The sequence below is a fragment of the Chanos chanos genome, chromosome 3 (assembly GCF_902362185.1).
Source record: "Chanos chanos chromosome 3, fChaCha1.1, whole genome shotgun sequence".
Taxonomy (NCBI): Eukaryota; Metazoa; Chordata; class Actinopteri; order Gonorynchiformes; family Chanidae; genus Chanos; species Chanos chanos.
Window position 1 is genome coordinate 14,234,298 of NC_044497.1, and position 23,350 is coordinate 14,257,647.

The window sequence follows — 23,350 nt, forward strand, 5'->3', positions numbered from 1 at the left end:
CACTTGAGGAGAGAAGGTCAATACTGGGCCAGGCAAGAATCTCAGCATGAGACAGGAAAACAGAGGTGCTTCTTCAGAGCTTTTGTGTGCTTAAATCTTCTCAACAAGAGGGTTTAAAACTGCTTGTGTCAAATTAGCATTAGCATTTGGTAATGCTTTGCTTTTCTTTTTGTATGTTTGTTTGTTTATTAGAAAAAAGCCAGTATTAGTATGTAGTGCTTCAACTGTGGTATACATTATGGTAAGGAATATGAAGCATGTGAATTGTGTTTAATGTATTTAATGTGGAGATTTTTTTGTGTGTTTTTTAGCCTGTTTCAGTAGTAGCCAGGCTTTTAGCCGTTTTCCTGCCAAACAGTTAGGTAATGACAGGAGTGCTGGACCTCACTGAAACAGACTGGCACTTCAGTTACACACTATCAATGCGCATAACAAACATCCATATGGTACCGGTTTCATTCATTGGTTCAATATGAAAAAAAAGACCCTCAATTTGATATTTAAGAACTCATGAGGTGGTCCATTAGGCTTCAAAGCGTTCCTCTGAGCCTACACAGGTTCAGTGCGTCAATGTAATCTGCCAATTTGGGAATTTTGTTTAAAATTAAATCTTCTTAAAACCTTAATAACCAACAATAAAAATTGGTCCAAAAACACTTCTCATAATTATTATGTTGACCTTGGAATACAAATGAGCTGGAATATTGCTTTGAGCTCACCTGATCTTTTCTTCCAGCCATTTGTTTGATAGTGCCCCTGGTCAATCTGATTGCGGTGGCTGTATTGTTTTAAATTGTGGTTAACGTTAATTAACGGTGTTGTGGCTTCTCTTTGGCTGTGTATTGTCTCAGTTCCACTTCGGGCAGCCAAAGCTAATTATGTTTGTTTGTTCGTAATCCTTGAGCCCACCTCAAACAAATGCAGTGTGTCTAAGTAATGTTGAAAACAGTGAGACCTGATGAGGCAAAGCTTTGCTGATTATATTACCCAGTGTGTGTGTGTGTGTGTGTGTGTGTGTGAAGGTGAAAGCAGAAAGCAGGCATGTACTGTATCCACCTGATAGGTAGAAAAGACTGTTTAGCCTTTGTAGCACCAGGCTCCTGCTGCCCAACACTGATTATTGTCACCGGATCCCAGGAGTGGCTCATTCCCCAGTCCACAAACGACCTTGCCATCATCTCCTCCGAGTTTACCTAAAGGATCTATCCGGAAAAAGAGATTGGCCCATCTGCCTCACATTATATGAAAAACAGATAAGTATTATAGCCCTTAACATGCAATAAAACCAAGAAGAGGTGTATTTTTTATTGTTTCAATATGTATCTCACGCAGCGGTTTAACTACACTTTATTAGGTGTGAAATTAAAGAATTAATAGGACGATAGCTGCTGTTGCGTAAAGCGGGACATTTCATTTAGCACAAGACGTCTCCAGGCTGACGCTCGACGGGAGAGAGAGGCAGGTTACCCAGTGTCTACTTGCCCTTTTAACACCACATACCTCCATATGAAATGGGCTTTCATCCAGCCTACTGTGAAAATATTGAAAGGAGATGTTTTATGTGTTGTCACGTTGCCTGCAGGACACTAATTGAGGTGGGCTGTCGATGTTATGGTGAAAATGGGGGAGCGCAGCAAAGAATCTCAAAGTGACTCTCTCAAGTGTAAACAAAATACAGAGATAGAGAAGTTTTTGCGCTTGGCTTGTGAGAAGTCAACGGGAACAGGCAAAAAATCCGGTCAAAAGTTAGTATTTCATCATTCCAAACTGCTGAAACAGAGCCAAAAACATTTGTTGCACAATCCAAATCTGTGTCTGTTTTTCCTCAAATCTTTACCTTGTCTTTAAAACCAGACTTTAGACCATTAAGTTTGTTTATAGGTTTGGTGTTTTAGATGTTAGATGATGGCGAGCTCCTTGTGGCCTTGCTGAATGAGTCTTATATTTAAGACAGACACGTTGTACAGTACAATACTGTTGTGTGCAGTGCATGGGTAATGTGATATGGTTGATATGATTGTGGATTGATTTGAGCACTGTCCTGCAGGAGTGGCTGGTCTCCAGTTCTGAGTGGGGGCATTGCTGATTGTAATGGGAGGTTATGTTTTAGTGTTTGTTGTCAAGAACAAATGGAGGTATTGTGAACAGCAATGCTTGTGAGGTTTAGTTTTTGAGTAGGGTATAGAGAATCTGAAAAAGAGAGGGAGAGAGAGAGAGAGATTGAAATACACTCATTTGAATAGGGCAAAGTGACTTCAGCTTGTCAGGATGGTCTTACAGATGAGATGCTCAGCACTTGAGGCTTATACAGTAAGGGGGTTTTAAAAATACTAACGAATACTAACGATTTAAAAAGCTAACGATTCATACCAAAGTATTAATACGTGCATACGTGATTTGGAGACTTAGTGCATGCACAAGTGTCAGACAAGTCTGCTCTAACAATGCACCCGTTGTTAGGAAATCACAGCTTTTGGGATATTGTTGTTCTCTTATTGTAAACGTGTCCGTTTCTGGACCCAGCTGCATCCAGATTTTCTGCAAAAGAGAGAGAAAATGAAAAACAAGCCGTGCACAGCATAATAATTTAAACTGAAGGCGAAACATTTATTCAATATATCAGAAATGAAGATATACTGATAATAAGCAATTATTAGTTGAAAACTCATTGTGAGTACATAGCTTAGTTTAGAGGACCAAAAGCAATTCATAAGTTCAGCGTGGATTAAAACACATAAAAAGTTATTTAGGCTTATTCAGAGGTAAAATATGTGTCCAGTATGTCCAACCCTATTTTTTTTTTTTTTTTTTGCTTACAGTTTTGGTTGCAGATATCAGGGAAGTTCCTCTTTTCAGAGATAATTTTAGCAAACAATTTAACATGGCCTCAAATGACTCTTGATCTGTAGTGTGTGAAACTTCCTTTGTGTGTTATTGGCTTGGAGTGTTTAATTTGCCCTTGATTAGAATCTCAGTGGATACAGAGATACTCAGACTTGCACATAAACACACACACACACACACACACACACACTAAGGAAAAAGGAAAGCTCTTAAAAACCATTTAGTCATACTGCAGATCTTTACTGAAGCATTCTCTCTCTCTCTCTCTTTCTCTCTCTCTCTTTCTCTCTTATTCTTAGAATATTTTGGCACTGAACCCCAGGGTGAAGACCCATGCTGTGCTCCACTCCACTGCTGCAAAGAAAGTGGAGAAGAAGCACTGGAAGAGAAACCCGGAGAAAGGTTGTGACGTGAGTATATCCCCTCTCACTGACCCCATACACATGGTCCAGCACGCTGAGGTCTGGCCCTCACACAACCTCACTGACCAAACAGGAGGAGGGACAGGTAGGAGACTTGTGTGCTGAAGCCAAATTTAGTAGCTTTGTTTTCTTGGCAGTGGACCCCGTCTGCTGGGGTTACGTAAGGTGGTGGCTGTTTTTCAACCTTTCTTTGGTTCTTATGGGGGAGTTTGCAGCTGTGTTCTAGCATGCAAATCCTCGTCTATAAAAACGTGCGCGCACACACACACACGCACCATACACATATGCCACACCACACCCACACAGCAAACAGTTACACAGTAACAAATGAACAAAGACACACTCTCACACGCACGCGCACGCACACGCGCACACACACACACAGAGAAGCGCACGCGCGCAAACACAGAAAAAGGTACTGTACTACTCTGTGTGCAGAGACAGACAGACACAAACAGTCTCAAATGTAATTATCTTAGGATTCCAGGCACACACTGTCAAAGACTCAGGAATATCTCCCAAGACCAGGGTGTCGCAGAAGTGTTTGTTTTTTGGCAGGTGGCCTTGGAGTCTCGTCTGTCCTTTAAAGGCAACTGAGACTCTAGCGTATTTGATGTAGACACAAAACAAGATGGAGGCATTTTGTAGGAGAGATTATCAACTCCCCACTGACTGCACTGTTGCTAAGTACAGCCGCCTAATTCATCATTTTAATCTATGTGGATAGATTGGAAGCTTCATTTTATTTCATGCAGGCCCTATGCTATGGACTAAACATATGGTCTGTGTATATACAGCATCAGGGGTATACACACATTCTGGTATTTGTCATGTTCAGCCTTTGTGTCCGCCTAGTCTACATTCCTCTTCTGTCTTAATGACTGCTATACTGATGTGACATATTGTGACAGCCAAATAAAAAAAAAAAAAAAGAAAACAACAAGACTGGGGAATTGAATTCGTTTGTATGAAGATACGTATTCAAACCGGCATTATCCCTCATGGATGGTTTTGCAGTGTTTCGTCTTCACGTTGTGCGTTTCTCGCTGTCGATTCGCCGATACAGCCCCGTAGCTTCTCCCTCAGACTGCTGAGTCTCTTCACCGGTGACGATAACACACTTTCTAGGCATCGATCGCTCGCGCCAGATTTATCTGTATTCGTAAAGCAGAAGCAATGAGCATTTTAGTGATCCTTAAAATAAGTTTTGTTGGGACCAGAGGCATCATCATAATTGTTTGGTGGAAGCACCAGGATGCTACAGTCGTTGTAAATTTATTTTTATAGGGAATCTATGAACAGTGAATGTCCAGAGAGATATAACAGGCATATAGGAAATGTTCTCATAGTCTGATAGAGGTCTAGACTGGGCTTTTTTCCCCCCTCTCTGTCGTTTATGTACAGGCTTCCTTCAGTGAAGTCACTTTGTTATTCTTTACCACGAAAGACGTTTCTCACTGGTCTGGGTTTGATTTTAAACCATGAACTGACCATATGCTCCACGCTATTTGTCTTTCTGCTCCAACAGCAAATCAAGGACTTGAGATAATCTATTAAACAACAAAAAAAAAGCGAAGGCTATAGGTTTTGCTCCAGGTATGGAGATGTAGAGAGGAAACACACTTGAAGTGCCCTTGTTTTTCTGATAACGCCACTGTTTACTTACGGTTTGGTTTTAATAATCGGCTCGTATCGTCTAATCCAATTTAATGAGCCTCCAGATTGCATTATGATCCCAGAGCTGAGTGAAGGGCAGGTATATCTGAGAGATACAGGTGCTAATGTTTTCTTCCAGCAATAGAGAGAGAGAGAGAGAGAGAGAGAGAAACAGAGAGAGACACGCGCACACACGCACGCACGCACACGCATTCACAAAGAGTGACTTGTGAGTTTTAACCTTGGCATTCTCAATAAGGCTGTCTACTTCTCTTTCCCTCAATCCCTTTGAGTTTTATCTGAAGCGCTGCTCGTGGAATAGCCTTCCTTACGGGCCAGAGGCTGAGTATGGCGCTTCCATAGCGACAGTGAGTTATAGCTCGTTTACTTGCTAGCCTTCCCTCTAATAGTCCGTTCTGTTCAGTGTCTGGGGTCTGGGCTTTGGTGTTGAAGAAGGCTTCTGGGAGGTTTATTAAGCATCAGAGGTAATTGCTTTAATGAGACATGATGAAAGTGAGTGGAGAGGGGGAAAAAAAAAACCTTAATACGAATCCTTTCTGGAATTCGTTAAATATTTCAAATTGCCTCTCATAATCCTTGCTCGGCTCAGGTCATAGTCAAGGTCCATCGAAGGAGTCGAAGCTCTGCTTTTTAAAATAGATTTTCTTTTATAGCCCAACCACCTCTCCCCCTCCTTCTCGTAAAATCTCATTTGCCTTCATGTTCATTAGATGCATAAATTATGGTCAAATTAGAGCAATTTGGGTGCTAAACATTTTGTCTAATTGATATTAAGGCTCTTTGAGGCTCTCAGATGTAGGAATAACATTTTACTATCAAATTAAAGCATTGCTTTATCACTATTTTCTTTAGTAAGTGAAAGACAGGATGATAATATATGCCATTTACTTTTAAGACAAAGGCCATTTCATCCATCTTCCAAGTAAAGCAATTTAAACTGACAAGACTTTGAGTCAAAAGCAGTTTTCTTTTGCCTTTTAAACTCTTCTTACAACAAATATACTGCACTTTCATTGCTGGAAGTGTTTGCTTGCATCAAAGTTGTGCAAGCTCGTGAGCAAAACTAAATGTTACACAGTGCTTGTTAAAGGAAATGCGGTTCACTGCGCACGCGCGCACACACACACACACACACACACAGAGACTCAACTGCAGTAGTTCAATCTGAGCACATGAAATCATTTCCCTCTTTGTGAGTGTTATAGATTGTCTCACATTAAGAGTTTTGCCAGGTTGATGTGTGGCCATTGAAGAGAAATAGATGGAGTAGAATGAGGAACAAATGCTCCACTCCATCACTCTGAGATAAAAGTAAATGGATCATGTCTCTAATCGTCGGCCGATGGGAAGATAGATTGCTCATTAAAACGTTTGCATGCTGTTAAAAATGTGACATGCTTAATTTTTATTCCCTCTCCAAAATATAAAGGTTGTCACAGTAAAATGACCCAGGAGCCTTTGTTGCAGAAATCAAAGTGTTGTTGACAGCCACAAAGATTGTTATGTAAGAGTGACATTTTGGCACTGAAATATACAATAAAATCCAGTCGGTAGGAGCCCTGTGGAAAGTAAATTGCGCTTTTGCTCAGGATGACCAATAGGGGGTGCTGTGTGTAGCTGCAGCCTAGGCATGTGGCTTAGTTTGGATCATTCCAGAGGGGAGTATGAAATTTAGATTGAACAGATTGATCACCAATCTCTAAGTATTCACTGCATTTATGCAATGCTGATCAGGTGAAGCACTGATTTGATTGCTTCTGTCTGATGTAATGTCATCCTGTTGCCTGTGCCGCTGGGTCAGAGGGTTCAAGATGTGTGGAGGTTGAGGGGGTTCAAGATTGGGAGATGTGTGTGTGTGTATTTGTGTGTATTTATGTGTATGTGTGTGTATGTGTGTTTGTTGAGGGGGAGCTGAGGATCAACTGGTTTTATCAGCTCCAGCACAGAGACAAGTCCTAGCTAACCCAAACCCTACTCTAACCCCCCCCGCTCCCCACCCCACTCCATCCATAATCCCAACACTCCCCCTTGAATCCTCTCCTCTCCCGGGATTTAACTGCAGATACACGGATTACACCACCAGCGCTTCCACGCTTAAGCCATTTTGATAGAGGAAAGGCAAGGAGGAGGAGGAAGAGGATGTGTGTGTCTGTGTGTGTGGGGAGGAGGGGGGGGCAGCTTAAATGAATAATGTTAAGGTTTGATGTTAATAGAAACCCCTAATAGGTCTTTCCTCCAAGCATATTTCCATGCTTCTTAATGTACAATGGATTACATAGAGAGCTTTTTTGTGCCTGCTCAGCTAGCTGTGTACAGTAACAGGAGACTGGTAATATCCTGAATGGCTTTTCCCCAATAACAGACTCTTTCATTTTGTCATGGGCTTTCATTAAGGAGATGTTCTTAAGTCACTTACCGGCTTCTGGTCTCATATTGTGTCCTGTTGGGTGCTGCTTTTAGCTCCTTTAGCTCATTTAGTTAGTTTAACTTTAGGGAGGGCACCAAAGTTGATGGCAGTTCTTTTTAAAACTACTTCCCAGACACGAGGGAATACATGTCACATCACTTTGCTTAATGGCTCCTATTAATCATATTCATTCAAAAGAAGAGAATTCATAAATCTGACAAGGAACATTAATGTGAGCGTTCTGGCTAATCTGGAACTTTCTGAGCTGTGTTCACGGGCAGTGCGTGCGTATGAAATGAAGGGTTAGAAATCTTGACGCCTCAGACAAAAGCCCAGGTATTAAAGATTACCTTAACTCGGCTTCAAGTATCATTTCACGGACATCTGGACGGACGGTGCTTGTTGCACTTTCTTAATAGACGGACAGACAGATAGCTGCAGTTTATGCAAAGTCTGGCTTATCATACATTTTCAAAGCATTTGTCATTGGAATGTATTGCAGTGGTAGACAGTTTGAAATTTTTTTTTTTTTTTGCAATGATCTTCCGAACCCCAGTACTGTCTCAGTAATGCTGCAAATATTTGCATTCCATCTTGAATGGCATTATTATGTTATTCATCATATCACAGTCATTCCTTAGACTCCTGGAGAGGATGCAGTTAAGGATGGAAAGCCCACGCAAACGATTTTCCAAATGTATCCACTTTGCTTTGAGATGTAATATTTTCCTGTCACCCACAAGCACAGACAATACAATAATTATCAATTTCCATATCATTGTTTTCTTTTATTGTTTGAACAACGTGAAACAAAACATTTGTTAATGCCACTCAATTAGATGAAGACATTGGCGAAGGGCGCGGAGAGAATTCAATTTGAAAATCACTGACTTGCAGTTCAGCCATAATCATGCAAATGAGATGTCAATAAGAATTGGTGAGCATTTCCTCTGTTATTAGAATCCAAATGTGACCTACCATTGGTCTTTCTGTGCATGACATAAAAAAAAAGAATGAAAGAAAAAAAAAAAAAAGCAAGAGAAAACTGAGTTCAGATTCCTCTGTGTTAGCAGAGCCATATCATAGTCCAAGTAAACAAAAAGCGAGAAATGTTATAAATCTAAGCGTTTATCTGTTTATCCAACGTTTTTATGTATGTTATTGTATGACTTCCGTGTGTTGGATATCTAAAATCCTAAAACTTTGGGATTGTAGTGAATCTGTGTTAAGCATTGCAAAAAATAAAATGAAACATCACGTTTTGATGTATGGTCTGGGCTCTGCATTTCAAGCCATCACAATCTACCGTAATACTGAAGCATTCAAGCAATTCTGTTTCTCCCTCTCTCTCACTCACACACACACACACACACACACACAAGCAAGCGCGCACGTGCACACACACATACACATGTGTGCACGCACACGCACACACACACACATACACACACACATTATTATTTGCTGCAGGCTGCTATAAACAGTATTTTTTTTTTTTTTTGAGGGCTAAACGAACGGAGTGGCTGCTTAGTCACACATAGAGCACAGTTGGAGGAGCTGTTTATTGTGTTTGCCAGTGAGGGTTATCAGAGATAATGATTCCTGCTCTCTGCTCTGGAGTGTGAGGAGAGAGGATCAGGAGGATGGCCGCTGAGCCCCGCGTGCTCCAGGAGAGAGAGACGGCACTGTTTATCTGTCCGCCCGCCCGCTCCTGTGCTCTAATCACCCCGGTGTCAATAACAGCAGGCCTCAGTCCACATCCGAACTCACCTCCAGGGGTCAGGGGGATGGAGAGGCTGATTGCCATGACAACAGCATGCCGGCCCTAAAAAAGGTCGGACATTTTGTACCACCCTAGAAGTTGGCCTTGTCACATTTGATGAATCGTGCACGCGCCAACAAACCTCTGGGAAGTCTGGGACAATTTGCATTGAAGATAAAGCTGAAAACAAAAAAAAAAAGAAGAAGAAGAAGAAGAAGAAGAAGAAGAAGAGGCTGGGTGATGATATTGAAGAGGATTAAGTTCAAAGCCTTTGTAATGGCTCCCCATTGATGTGACGTATCAGACACAAACACACACGCAAACAAATAGATCTGTTTCCTGTCTCATCACATTTCTCTCTCTCTCTCTCTCCGTTGTTGCAGAGCTGTGTGAAGCTGGAGAACAATTTTGACGACATCAAACACACGACTCTGAGTGAGCGCGGAGCACTTCGGGAAGCTGTGAGGTAAGGCCGGGGTCACCATGGCAACAGTCACAGATATGGTTAAGAGGAAGGGTGTTTGGGAAAGGGGGGGGGGGTGGAGGGGTTGTCCGTTGTTGCAGAGGAGGTGTAGTCATTCTTCATTATTGGGGGAACAAATGAGTTTATTGCCAACGTTCAGCTTTCCTCTCGGAGGTATTCATTCGTGAGTGGAGAAGTCTCCCCCAGGGCCTCACTCTTGTTTCTGAACTACCCCAGGCATCCTCCACATCAGCAGTATGTCACTGTTTAATTTGGCCCTCTTCTGCCTATGGTGTCCTGGATAGATATTAGACCGGCCAAGGTGTACTGTTGTCCTAGCTAAACTCGCTTTTTGTTTTTCTTTTTTTTTTTTTTTATGACACCCAGAGTGATTTGTTTTACCTTGAAGTGCGTCTTTAATCACACATATGGTTGGGGAGATATTCAGTGTACGTGGGGACGTTGGCTGAATGTGTAGCGTTTGCCAAAATCTATTGTGCTACATTTTGTGTAGCTATCTTAAGTTGCTGCTTGATATGAATGCTTTTTGACTGCTTTGAATATAGCCAAGCCATTCATCAATGGAGAACATATCAGCGTTATACATTTTCAGAATAACCAGTGTATTAAATATGATTTCTCCATTCCATTTTCCTCTCACTGATCCATAGCACAAATGGAATTATGGGGGTAGCGTGATAAGACGGTGGAGAATCCGTGGTGCGCGGTGGCTGTTGCAAAATCATGTTTAATCTCCTTAACTTCATTAAAAAAGATAGAGTAGGATTACAGTGAACTGCATGTAAATGAACATAATTCCTAGTGAAATTTAAACAGTACCCAGATAAATACATCATCAGGGAGACACAAACATCATCAAAATAGCAATTAATTGAATTCCCTTTGTGTAGAATGGGGTGTTATTTGCTAGAATTACGGCATACTAGGATGTGCTAATTGGCCGAATCTATAGAAGAGATTATGACAGTACACACACACACACAAAGAAAGAAAGAAAGAAAGGAAGAAAGAAAGAAAGAAAAAGAAAGAAGGAAACACTAGAAGTCTTGTACAGCGATGCCTAGATCCACCTCAGTTTGGCATGCTTGCTGATTAGAATTCCTCTTTAAACGACCCCCTGCTAAGGCGAGCAACAAAATTTGATGAAAGATTGAGGTTTCCTAAATGCTAATAATGTGAAACATCAAAGCACCTGGTAGGCTGCCTTTATCTGCCACTGATCATAAGAATGTAAGGGCGCAGTGTCCTGCTCTTCCAAATCTGCCAAGAAGAGCAACTCTGACATCTGGCTTCATTAGGCAGTAAAGGGAGGAGCTGAGGCCTAGACTTCACTAATAAACACGTCCATTTATAGAATCAGGAAGATTCTGGTATCTTTGGTAACGAAATGGTTTGTTTCTATAGTCTTAGATTTTCTTTCATATTGTTTGTAGGGTGGATGCCGCATCCAGTCATTCTGCATATGAGAGCGTAGGATGGAGTTTTCAATTGGTCATGTGCTGAAGGAGATTCTGGATGCATGTGCAAATCCTTAAGTTCATTAGAATGAATCAGGTTTAACAAAAGACTTCAAGGAACTATCATGTTTCAGGATTCGACTTCTGGTGTACACACATTGACAACAATTCCATGCACTAAAGAATGGAAAAGTAGGACTATTTATACAGGACAGAACAGAACTAGATTAGCAAACTCAGATACAACAAATGATTAACAAGGTAAATAAGGACATGCATGAACAAACCTAACAAAATGACCAGAGGAGGGAGAGAGAGAGAACCAGGGCATGACAGTGACAGAGGAGGGCAAAGCCTAGGTGACAGTAGGATCTGGGACTGGAGTCCCCACCACAACCCTCAGCAGGGCAGGAGCAGGATCTGGATGTAGGTCCAGAGCCCCTGGGATGGTGGAAACAGTGACCCGGAGCATTAAGGTGGCAGGTAGCTGTAACGAGTGGTTGGATGTTGAGTAGGCAGAGGGCGTCCCACTCATCCAGATCCCAGACCCCGTGGCGACTCCTCGCCCATGGCCTTCTGGTGATGGGAGTTCTCGTGGTCCGCCTTGACTTACCCACTGTCGCCTCTAGCAGGTGTTCAAAGGGTGGCATGGAACTGGGAGATGAGCTTGTCATAAGAGGCCTTATGGAAGGTAAATGGTGTAGAACAAGTAGTAGTGCCCCCCCCCCCGCCAACAGTCAGCTGCCCATAACAATGCTTGTCCCTCTAGAAGATTAATAAATGCTGCCATCTGGGTATCGTCACCATAGATCCTCTCTTGTGCAAAGTACCGGGAGCGCTGAGCCCGAAATTCCCAGCAATTCCAAGGGGATCCATCATACCTCTCTGGTCTCTATATGAACTGAGGACAATCTGCTGCATCCATGGTGCTGTGTGGAATTCTGTCACAGACTTAAGCAGGTTCTAGATTCTTGTGCAGGTTCCTCAGTTTATTAGAACAAAACAATGGAAAACTGCAACAGTTTATACAGGACAGAACAGGACTAGATTAACAAACTCAGGTGCAACAAATGATTAAACTAACAAAGTAACATAGAAAGTTCATAAACAAATCTAACATAGAATGACCAGCAGAGGGGGAGAGGGAGAACCAGGGCATGACATAATTGATTGGTTAATTTTTTATTTTCCAGTTAATATCTCCTCTATTTAAATAAACATGTTAAGATCATTTAATCAGAGCTAAATGAATTAGTGACAGTGTTTTTGAGCTGTCAGTTAATACATTTGTGAAGACTGTCTGTTACTGGTTTGCTAATCTTGAGCATTGATTCAATAATATTTAAGATCTTGCACTAATTGCCTTTTAAGGACAGCAGTAAGGCTTCTAATAATAATGAATTACTTATCAGTTTAAAATGTATTCATTAATGCATCAATATGTGAATGTGTTTTATTGGTTAGCTAGCAGCTTCAGCATTTTGGCAGAAAGTCTCATCCTCTTTAATGTGAAGATTTGCATCCTTAGTTGTAGCCTTAGTGCTGTATGTTTTGAAATGTAGACTTCAGATGCCGATTTGAAAAAAAAAAAAAAAAAAAAAAAATCTACCAATGTCTGTGAAAGCTCCAAAATGGACAGGGTACAGCATTTAATGTAACAATGGTATTTTCCAAAACAGAAAACACGCAACTTCTTTTAATGGTACATTGCTGACCATTCCCAAGTAATCACTGAGTTGTTTGATACCAGCTACCAAATAGTCGACCAGAACAAAATATACTTGTGTTTATTCCCATGACAGAGGCGGTAGATTTTTCTGATATATGATTGTATCCTTATGCAATAAGTGCGTTTTGATACAGTAATTAAAAGCGTGAATAGAGTTTGATTAAAAATCTGCACTTCTGAAATGAAAGAAAGAGATCTGAACTTGAATGAGGGGGTGTATGTGAGTGAGCTTTGGAGCTTGGTGTGTGAGGAGAATGGATCTGTTCATCTATCTCAGTGTGAGCGTCTGTTCCTCAGTTTATTGTGGAAGAGGTGTGTGTGTGCGTGTGCGTGTGTGTACGTGTGTGTACGTGTGTGTGTGTTTTCTGAGGTGAGTGATACTGACACAGATAGAGACGGTTAAAATCCTCATTTGTGTCTCTTTCTAAGTTGTTCCGCCTATAATGGCACAGATATGAGTGTGTGACATGACTTTAATTGCTCGAGTTAACAAGGTTAGCTACACCTCTCCGCCACAAATCATTCCGCATGCAGCGAGTCAGATCCCTGGATGGTCTGAGTAAATTTCCATAAACCTTTTGCCCTAAAAAAGCAAGTGCTGGAGAATAAATCTAGCCAATAACATCGCTAATCCTCTGATAAAAATGGCAAATCCTTAAACGTTGACACTGCTCCGTTCGTGTCATATCCAAAGTGTCGGGAGCGTATAATTTAAGATAAAGCGCACGCTAAATGAAATGAATATACAGATTATATCCAAGTCCAAGTGACTTATTTGTTGGTAAGAAAAAAAATGAATAATCCAATCATCTGTTATACATTATTAGTTATGACTAAGAAATTCATTTTGCTAGACCCAAACGATTAATTATTTAGAGATTTTGAAGTGTACGGTTAACATACTTCTACATCGAACCTCAGTCAACTGAAGTCAGTCTGATTCTGGAGCCTCTTGGTATGACTCATGTTTTGAGGATGAGAAGTTAAGTTTGAGTATGAGTGTGTCTGGCCTGCTAAGTCCTCCGTGGGTTCCTAACGTCCACTGTCCAAGTGACTTAACAGTCTGTGTCAAGATGCCTTTCACTCTGAATGTGTGTGTGTGTGTGTGTGTGTGAGTGTGTGTACGTACAGTTCCAGCAGGCTGCTCAAAGACACAGAACACCTGTTAGTAGTGGGAGTTTTTGGCACTTACATATGGTTCTCTAGCACTGCATCTCAGAGGGAAGAGAAAAAAAAACAAAAAAAAAACTGCAACGTGGTGATTCAGTGCTATCTATTACAGAAAAGTACCTGACCTGGAGGAAGGAACCTAGGTGTGGTGGCTGAAGAGAGGTGATTGTACCCGCGGTCTGACTCAAAAGCAGGACGTAGAGGTCAGGGAGACGTGGCGTTGTGGTGCCCCGTTAGCGACAGCGCGGAGCTAATGAGTGGCAACAAATGTCCCCGCGGTGCCGCGTATTGGTGTTGCTTTGGCTGAACGGTAGCAGAAGAGTGCTAGGAGTCTAAGAGCTGGTAGTGGCCAGAAAAAGAGAGAGAGCGAGAGAGAGAGAAAGTGAGACAAAGAGAGAGAGAGTATACTGTCCCTGCCACGCTGAGGGATGGCCAACCGCTCCCTAAATGAAAGCGTATGACTCACAAACGTGTGAAGCAGCAGTCATCTGTCTCTGCTTTTATTTGCTCTGATTGGACGCTGCGGCCGCTTGGCCCGAGCGCGCTGTTAGCGTGAGCCTCACTCTCCTGTGCCGTGACTGATGCTCTCGCTGGGGAAAACACTGCCCTCAAAGCATCCTGGGCCACATTCAATAGACATATGAATTTCAATTGGATTTCAAAAAGCCGGGACCTTGGAAGGACTTTGAGTGACCTTTGTCAGTGCACCATTGTCAGAGATTATGGTTATTTTATTTATTTATTTATTTATTTATTTTTTACGTCCCTTTTACCATTGTGAACTCTGTGCCTGCCGCATGGCAAAAACCAAGATCAAAACCTTTTTTCTTTCAAATTTAAAATGGTTTCCCCGGTTTCTCATTCTTTTTGGATAAGCTCATGACAAAATCAAGTTATTCAATATAACTGTATTATTTTATTTTTAAACCCTTTTTATTACGTACTATTTTTAGAATATAGATCCAAATGTGTTTATTGTTGTAGCCGCCTTTTTTTTCCCCACGCATTTCATTTTGGTATTTCCCCCACAGGAGTTAGTCGGAGATTTGAAATGCCTTTCCAAAGGCTACGGTCATTACTATTATCGTGTCATTTTGAGCTGAAAATGGTCACTCAGAATTGGATTGCATATTCCTGTAGTGGAGAACTGCCGTCATCCATTTGAATGACGGAAAGAAATGAATTACAGTCTCACTTTACTCACAGACAGTTCCCTGGAGATCTAAGGCTTTGTCACTCACATTTTAATCATACACAGACTGAAATAGTTGTTCGCTTTATATGCATTTAACTATCTAGATGTACTTTTTTGGCTTTGAAGACCTTACGACAAAAAAAAAAAAAAAAAGAAAATCAGAATATAATAAAATATGTGTACTTTGGGTTTGCGTCACGGTGTGATGACTTGCTCTGTTCTTACTGGCAAGTGATAGGGTCAGAGAGAGACCAACGTTTGGACTCGTTGCCCACGGTCGCAGGGTTTTGAGTGGTGATAACAGGGCTGATCTGAGATCAGGGCAGTGCCGCTAATTGTGGGATTGTGTAGAATTATTTCTGATGAATCCTTTCAGTTCTCCACACTGCTCTCTGCTGTCCTCTGCAGTTAAGTCATTATTAAGGCACTTTCCCAGTGCAGAAGCTCCCGCTGCTGCTGCTGCAAACTGTCCGGATTAGCAAAAAATCAATCGATGCTCGATTTAAACAAGGCCGTTAAAATCAAGGCTCCAATATTCATAACAAAAGGGAAATGCCTTTTAATATGTAGCTGAAATTCTTGACTTTTAATGGCAGTCATTTGCTCTTTGTTTCCTGACAGCCTGTTGGATTTTTGTCTTTTTTTCTACTTCCTTGAAATACTCAAAATGAATGACTAATTTATTGCCTAGATTGACACAAATTATACATTTGTTCCACTAAAGGGAAGAAAAAAATGTCATATAGTAATAAATGCAGATTAGGCAATGTGTAACAAAAGTGTTGATCAAACAAAGCATTTTTTGCATTAGTTGTGCAGGACTTTTAGTATCAGTTTTAATTGGTTAAAACTGTGACCATTCAAGCAATTAAAACGACAGCTGAACCTGCAAAGTGAGCACGTTCACTTAACCTCACCTGTCTAAACTGACATATCCCATACCCTCCCCTGCACCAGCCGTTACCATGGCAGCAGTCACTTGATTCCATTTAAGTCAAAGTTACAACGATTTGGGAAGGAGGTTATGTGTATGGAACTGAATTTGTTATTAATTTGTGTGCACTGTTAAATGCACTAAATGCACTGTCTTTGTTTAGACAGTGAGAGTATGGGTGGTGTGGAGTGAAGTAAACATTAGTTAAGTTAGTAAACAACGGTTAAGGCTTTTCCCTTCCCAACTGGAATTACCATCAGCACTGTCACAAATTTATACGTATAACCTGGACAAGGGCACATACACACACACATAGACACAGACACACACACACGCTTTTCAGCTGAATACACATTCACATCCACATCACAATGAATCAGAGTGTCTGTGTGTATGTGTGTTTGTGTGTTCGTGTGTGTGTGCATCTGCCTGTCTGAGTTAGAATGAGAAGGTGTTTTTTTGTGCATTATGTGCAGCTGTAGAATCCCCACCCCACCCCCCACCCCACCCCACCCCCCAAGCGTCTGATCCAGGGCAGAGCTGGACAGGACTGCTTTGACAGCTCTGATGGTTCCTGTGGTAACCTGACCAGAGCACAGTAATCTCACCTCACCTCCCTCTGAGTCCTGCCAGGTTCTCCCTTCTGAGCCACACTGACATCATTAAACATCCAGCAGACACCAGGGCCTGGGCACCAACAGCTGTGCTCCTCCCACAAACATCCACGGCAACATCACATCTCCCCCAGCATGTGAACTGTGCATTGGCGTATTGGTTTGTTTTGGACATGATTGCGTTTGACCTGGAAGTTTGATCCAAATACCGCACCAAATTGTTAGGAAGTGGCATTCAGATGTGATGTTTTTGACATCCAGGAGTTGTATCTCACAAACTACCTACAGTAGATTCTGAAGGGTTAACAGTGAAAATATGTTCGTTGTTGGTGGGGAGTGGAGACAAGGATTCTACCATTTGAAAAGTTTGATGTCTGTTCAATATGCATTTTTTTGATTGTTTTGTTGATGTTTTGAAATGCGTTTGCCTGTCAGCAATGTGGAATGGATTGATTCTCTTGGGATGCAAGTTTAAAGAGCAAGATAGAGGTGGGGGGAAAGATATTGAAGTATTAGATTAGATTTATGTCATGCACATTCACAAAGTGGAAAATCACTTTTTTATTTCTTATTCTTTTGCTTTTATGCTGAACAGTGTCAAAAATGGAAGTCAGATTGATGTTTAAACCCAAGAGACCCTTTGGCAGAAAACAGATTTCACAAACATTTTTGGCTCTGGTAATTGTGTGTACTTATGAGGCAGGTCCACCAAGACTGAAAAATAAATCTTGTTTCTACTTCTAGATTTTTTCCTTGAATGTTAAATGATATTGCCATTACAGACAATGCTCTTAATTTCACGCTCACTTAAAAAGAAAAAAGAAAAAATAACCACACAAGCTCCACAGGTAATACCTGCTATGCACAAACAGCATTTGATTCAGACAAAGAATTTTATATATTGATAACGCTCATCTTTATAAATGCTCAAAAACACAGCACACAGCTTAAAATATACTAGATATTTTAACGTATACTTGATACGTGAGGTCTTGATGTTGAGTAAGCAACTGTCTCATGTTAGACAATGGGCATTTAAGACAACTGGTGTTTAGGTATTTTTAGAACCATTTTAAAATTGTGTTTTTCGGCAAAGCCTCCTCAAAATATCACAAGGAGCAGCATTCTTAGGGCAATGCTTGGTGGCATTTTGATTTCGGCAACTTTGCCGGGATTAGTCTAAGACGAGAGACAGTTGAAATTGTCAAATGACACTTGAGCTCTACGATTTGGAGTCCATTTCATGGGAGGCAGAATTTTAGACTTTTTCTGAGGTAACATCTCAATTGCTTCCATTTCACTGTTCCGCTGAGAGCAGTTTGACTGTGACGCTTTGCCATTTTAGGATTCAGGCAAAATTTTTAGAGCACTTCTGACAGACGCTCATAATGCTTTTTTATTTAAAAAAAAAAAAAAAAAAAGACAATACAGGTTCCAATTTTTACTGTGGCTATGAATAAAATGATTTGTTTCTCAAATAAATTATGAGTAGTTATATTTGTAGAGACAACTAATTTATAGAGGAAAGCAATCATTAAACTGTAAAGCCAAAGAGAGGCTTGTGTTATTGAATTCCACTTTTCTATTGCTAGCTCATTTGGTTTAGTAATAATACGAAACAATGAATTACAAGATGAGCTACCTGTGCATACTGGGTTTTCATAATACCTTGGAATACACTCATCATACAAAGCTTTCAAAAGCTTGATTATAAGTCGAGCGAAAGGACAAAAAGAGAGGGAGGGAGGGAGAGAGAGAGAGAAAGGGGGGGGGGGGGGGTTGGGGGAAGGAGAGGGGCAGTAAAGGGGGGGGGGCAGATAGCTCAGGGTTGCTAATCAACAGTACCTTCAATTTTAACAATGCTTATTGGATCATTTTTGAAATGGGGGGAGGAGGGGGGAGAGTAGGGTGTGTGTGTGTGTGTGGGGGGGGGGGGGGTTGTGCAAAAAATGTGTGCACAATGATTTGATTGCATTATGGCTGGTGAAAGCTGTGATGCTGTACCTAATGCAGTGTTCTCAAAGCCTCTGCCCCTCTCTCTCTCTCTCTCTCTCTCTCTCTCTCTCTCTCTCTCTCCCTCTCCCTCCCTCTCTCACTCTCTCTCTTTTCTAGCAGCGCCTCTCGCTGTGTGTGCCCACCTCAATTGCTGTGACCTAGAGCGATTCTTGAACAAATAAGATTGCCTTTGTGTGTGCATTATTTTCTGTTGACATTTGCTAAGCACTTCGGCTGCCGGCCAGGAGAGATAGATGAGCGCCTAAAATGTGTCTGTATCCACTGTCTTTAATGTTACCTTGAGAAGAGAGGGAAAGAGAAAGAAAAAAAAGAGAGAGAGAGACAATAGGATTGTTGGCCACAGAAATTCAGCACAGCCTTGTGTGTGACTGTGGGGGGAATAGGGTCATTTTATTTTGCCTCCTCTTTTTCTTGTCTCAGGGTTTTTTGTTTTTTTTTGTTGTTTTTTTTTAAACTCCTTCCCACACCAAACAATCGAATGAAGGTGCCCTGCTCACAGATTTCCATTTTGATCTCCAGCATCTCATTTTTGTAATGTTTTTGTGCACTTTGACTTGGGATCCTGTTTTCTAGCCTGTGTATCTAAACTTGTCATCAGTATTGAGTATCAAATTGTGAACGGCTCAGTTGGAACCCTTTTCATAACATGCTACTTTAATGTGAAGTTAAAAACATAAGCATTGGACAGAGAGAGAGAGAGAGAGCAAGGGAGAGGGTGGGTGGAAGAGAGAGAGAGAGAGAGAGAGAGAGAGAGAGAAATGGATTCTTGTCATTCATTCCCTGGTGTGTACTCTCAGTATTAATCAAGTCAGGCTAAATCAGGGACACGAGTCTCCTCAGTGTATTTCTTCCACTTTAGGTTTGTGTATGAGTGAGTGAATGTGACTGTATGTGTGCGTGTGCGTGTGTGTGTGTGTGTGTGTGTACATACTTGAATCCCAGCCTAGCATATTTCTTGGACAAAGACTGCAATCTCCATTATGCTATGGGCCAAGGATAATTTATTGTCAAATAAAGAAAATGGGTCAACACTAATGTCACTTGATGATCAACCACCCAGGATTAATAAAACATAGCGGCGCTGTGTGCTCCTGCCGTCTCTACCTGGCCACGGCGCTCCTGTAATTACCCTGCTGTCATCCTGATAAGTGGTATTAATGGCAGCCTTGTGCACTTTAGACTGCAGTGAGCTCAGAGAATTGCAAGATGGGATTATTATGGGCGTCCAGCTGTAGTGTGTGTGTATGTGTGTGTATGTGTGTGAGTGTGTGTGTAAAGAAGCTAAGGTGTGGGGATGGTTCTTGCTCTCCTATGTTTATGTGTGCCTCTCTCTCTCTCTCTCTCTTTCCCTCTCTCTCTCCCTCTCCCTCTCTCTCTCACTCACTCACTCACTCTTGGTTTCTTATTATCTTTCTTTCTTCCATAAAGCAAAACCACTCTTCCAAGTCACTGCTACATCATGTGAAACCATTAACCACTCCCTGTTTAAACAGCTGTGTGTTTTTAACGTGTAAAATAATGACTGTGAACAAGCAGCAGGGATGGGAACCTCCCCGCCCCTCTCTGCTTGGCATGCGCCACTCTCACAGAGGGGCAAAACATGGCCCATCCATTCTGATTGTGCATGAATATTTAATTGGCCTCCTCTAAATTATCCCTATTTATCATTTAAAATTGGTATGTCATTGTCACCAATATGGCGTCTGAGCTGCAGTACAATCACTGGAATCATGCAGTGGGATCCTCAGAAACACTAGCAATAGATTTATCTCAGGTTGACAAACACGTTTCTGTTTTTTTTGTTGTAGTTGTTGTTTTTTTTCTTTCTTTTTGACTGATTGGGTCTCATAATGAGCAAAGGGCACACACACACACACTCACGCACACACACACACACACACACACACACACACACACACACACACACACACAAATAAACAATTATTTGTTAGCTTGACTGTTTTCTTTCTATAGTTCTCTACTAGCATGCTAAGTGTATGCTAGCCCTCTGTTTAATATGTAATAATGACAGCGTGTGTTGGACTTTAATTACTTTACAGATGTCTGAAATGTGCAGATGCACCGTGTCAGAAGAGCTGTCCGACCAACTTAGACATTAAGGCCTTCATCACTAGCATCTCTAACAAGGTAACAGTCCAGTTTCTCTAAACTAGAAAGGTTCCAGCGTCTCTGAATATCTGTCAAATTTCCAAGCCACGATACTCGGACATTTAAGTATGTGCTGAATGTAGTTGTGTTTTTTTTTTTTTTTTTTTTTTAAGTGTTTAATCTTGCTAATGAAAGCCTCAGCATCCTGTCCATGTTTAAAGGAGGGTAGGAGAGAAGTCTTTGGACATGAGTCTAGGTCATTTGAGCATGTCCTCAGGATGCGGTAAGGAAGAGCTGATTGGACTGGATTTAATAAGCTATCTTTTTACATCTGTATTCAAAGCTCTGTGTACATGAAGTAAGATTCTCTCTAATTGAAGTTTGAGTCAGTTAGAGGCCACAGTGAAGCACATTAAGCATAATCCTCACTTAAAAAAAAAAATAGGACAAGTGTCAGAAAAAGGGTGAAGTTAAGCATGTAGTTTATATATTAAGGTGCATTAAGGTTGTCAACCAAGTTATTTTTCATGTATTGCTAAACACATTTTACAAAAATCATTGAATTAGAGAAATGGACCCTAAACCATTTGTGAATTGTATTAGAATCTTAAGATTATTGTGAATTTTATCACTTTGATATCCTGGTGACAATTTTAAGAACTGCCTTCACATGTCACATATGTGAATCGCCACAGTTTTATTAAAAACTAAAATTCGTCTCCATTCGTTTCCTTTTCTAGCTGTGACACACTTTGGGCTTGATGAGATGAAAGAAGGGAGAGTTGAGCGGAGTTGAAGCAGGCTATAAGCTCCTATTGCAAACATGTCTGTTCATTTGCTATGGTGGAGAATATTATAAATCCATCCAGTTTCAAGATTTTTTTTTTAATTTAATATTTGAAGAATCTCATTAAGATTCGAATACTGGAGTGTACCACACTTCCGGGAGATTCTTTTGATAATTTTTTCTGTAAAGAATAAAAGAAACAAAAAAAAAAAAGCAACTTTCATTTGCTTTGTTATTCTTTTGTACATTTGGGAAATGAAATGATCACAAACTGTGAAGGGAAAAAAAAACCCCACCTCCATTCTATAGCTCAAGCCAGCCTTGACTACTGATGGTTTCATTCCAATGAGATAGACACAAATGAAAAAGAGCTTCAATGTGTTCTCTTCTTTTCCTTCAAACATGATTCCTTGCAGTGAACGAGTAATAATTTGGACAGAAGAAATGCAGAATGCGCATAAGCTGCGACAGTGAACTTGAACTTTTAGGCGTTTGTTATCAACTCCCTCTTACAGGAGTTGTGAGAGCTATTTGAAAGTGGTAATTTGCTTGTAACATTTCATCCATGCTGGAAGGTTCCTGTTCTCTTATATTCCAGGCCTTTCAACAGATTTGTATTGTCAGTACTCCTTTATTGAAGCTCAAGACTAACTTGCATAATCAACATGAGACCCCAAAAAAAAAAATGCTCTCTAAAATGGGTTTAATAAATGCTGGTTACCATTACTTTTCCTATTATTCCTTTCTCATTATGTGTTGTTTTCTGTTAAGGCTGTGGGCATCTCTTGCTTTTTTTTTTTTTTGAATAGAGAAACTAGGCTATACGTCAAGGCTGTCTATTGAATGGTAGTCATATCATTGCTGTCATATCTTTCGACGTGAGTCTGACAGTCAGTGGACACATGACAATCAGCTAAGAACTGATGTCACTTTGTAGGTGACCTTGTGACTATAGAGAGGAAAATCACCATGAAAATGCATGGTGAAAAGGAATTCAGAGGTTTTAGTTCAACATTACTGTGCTGCCTCTTGCATATGGACTCCTACTGTTTTGTTTAGGTTTATACTGTGCGTGTGTGTGTGTGTGTGTGTGTGTGTATGTGTGTGTGTGTGTATGTGTGTGATCTCTTGTAGAACTACTACGGGGCCGCCCGTGCCATTCTTTCAGACAATCCACTAGGTTTGACATGCGGAATGGTCTGTCCGACCTCTGACCTGTGCGTAGGGGGTTGTAACCTGTACGCCTCTGAAGAGGGACCCATCAACATTGGAGGGCTGCAGCAGTTTGCAACTGAGGTAAATTTTGCTACAGTCTGACTTCTGTGGAATGCTCAGACAGAATATGTCATTTGTTCTCGTTCTTCAGTCAAAAATTGCATTAACAACTTTGCCAGGTCCTTGTATTGAAAACTGGACTTGTTCTTCTCTTGTGCTGTTTTACATTAATAATTGAATAAACCTATTTTAATTGAAGCATTATGGTAACAAATGGGATCACGGTGACATTGCTCGCGTTTTTGCTTTTAGAAAAATGTTTTATGTGGTTTATGATTAATTGCTCGAGAGTACTGGATCCGACTCAGGTTTCACTCTCTTTCTCTCTCTCTCTCTCACTCACTCACACAAACACACACACAAACACAAAAACACATAAACACACACATACACGATTTGATGTTACCATTCTTGATGTGTGGTATCTGTGCAACCTCTGTGAACTGGCATGCTGCAACTTCTCTCTCT

General features: G+C 41.0%; 1 protein-coding gene across 2 annotated transcripts in view; it reads left to right on the forward strand.

Moving 5' to 3' along the window:
* dpyda (dihydropyrimidine dehydrogenase a) overlaps positions 1–23,350 on the forward strand; it is a 112,066-nt gene that overhangs the window by 7,715 nt on the left and 81,001 nt on the right. For both annotated transcript variants that reach the window (XM_030768357.1, XM_030768358.1), the window contains exons 2-5: positions 3,144–3,254; positions 9,496–9,578; positions 20,772–20,859; positions 22,742–22,903. In XM_030768357.1, the coding sequence (XP_030624217.1) occupies positions 3,144–3,254; positions 9,496–9,578; positions 20,772–20,859; positions 22,742–22,903 (444 nt within the window). The remainder of the gene's footprint in view (positions 1–3,143; positions 3,255–9,495; positions 9,579–20,771; positions 20,860–22,741; positions 22,904–23,350) is intronic.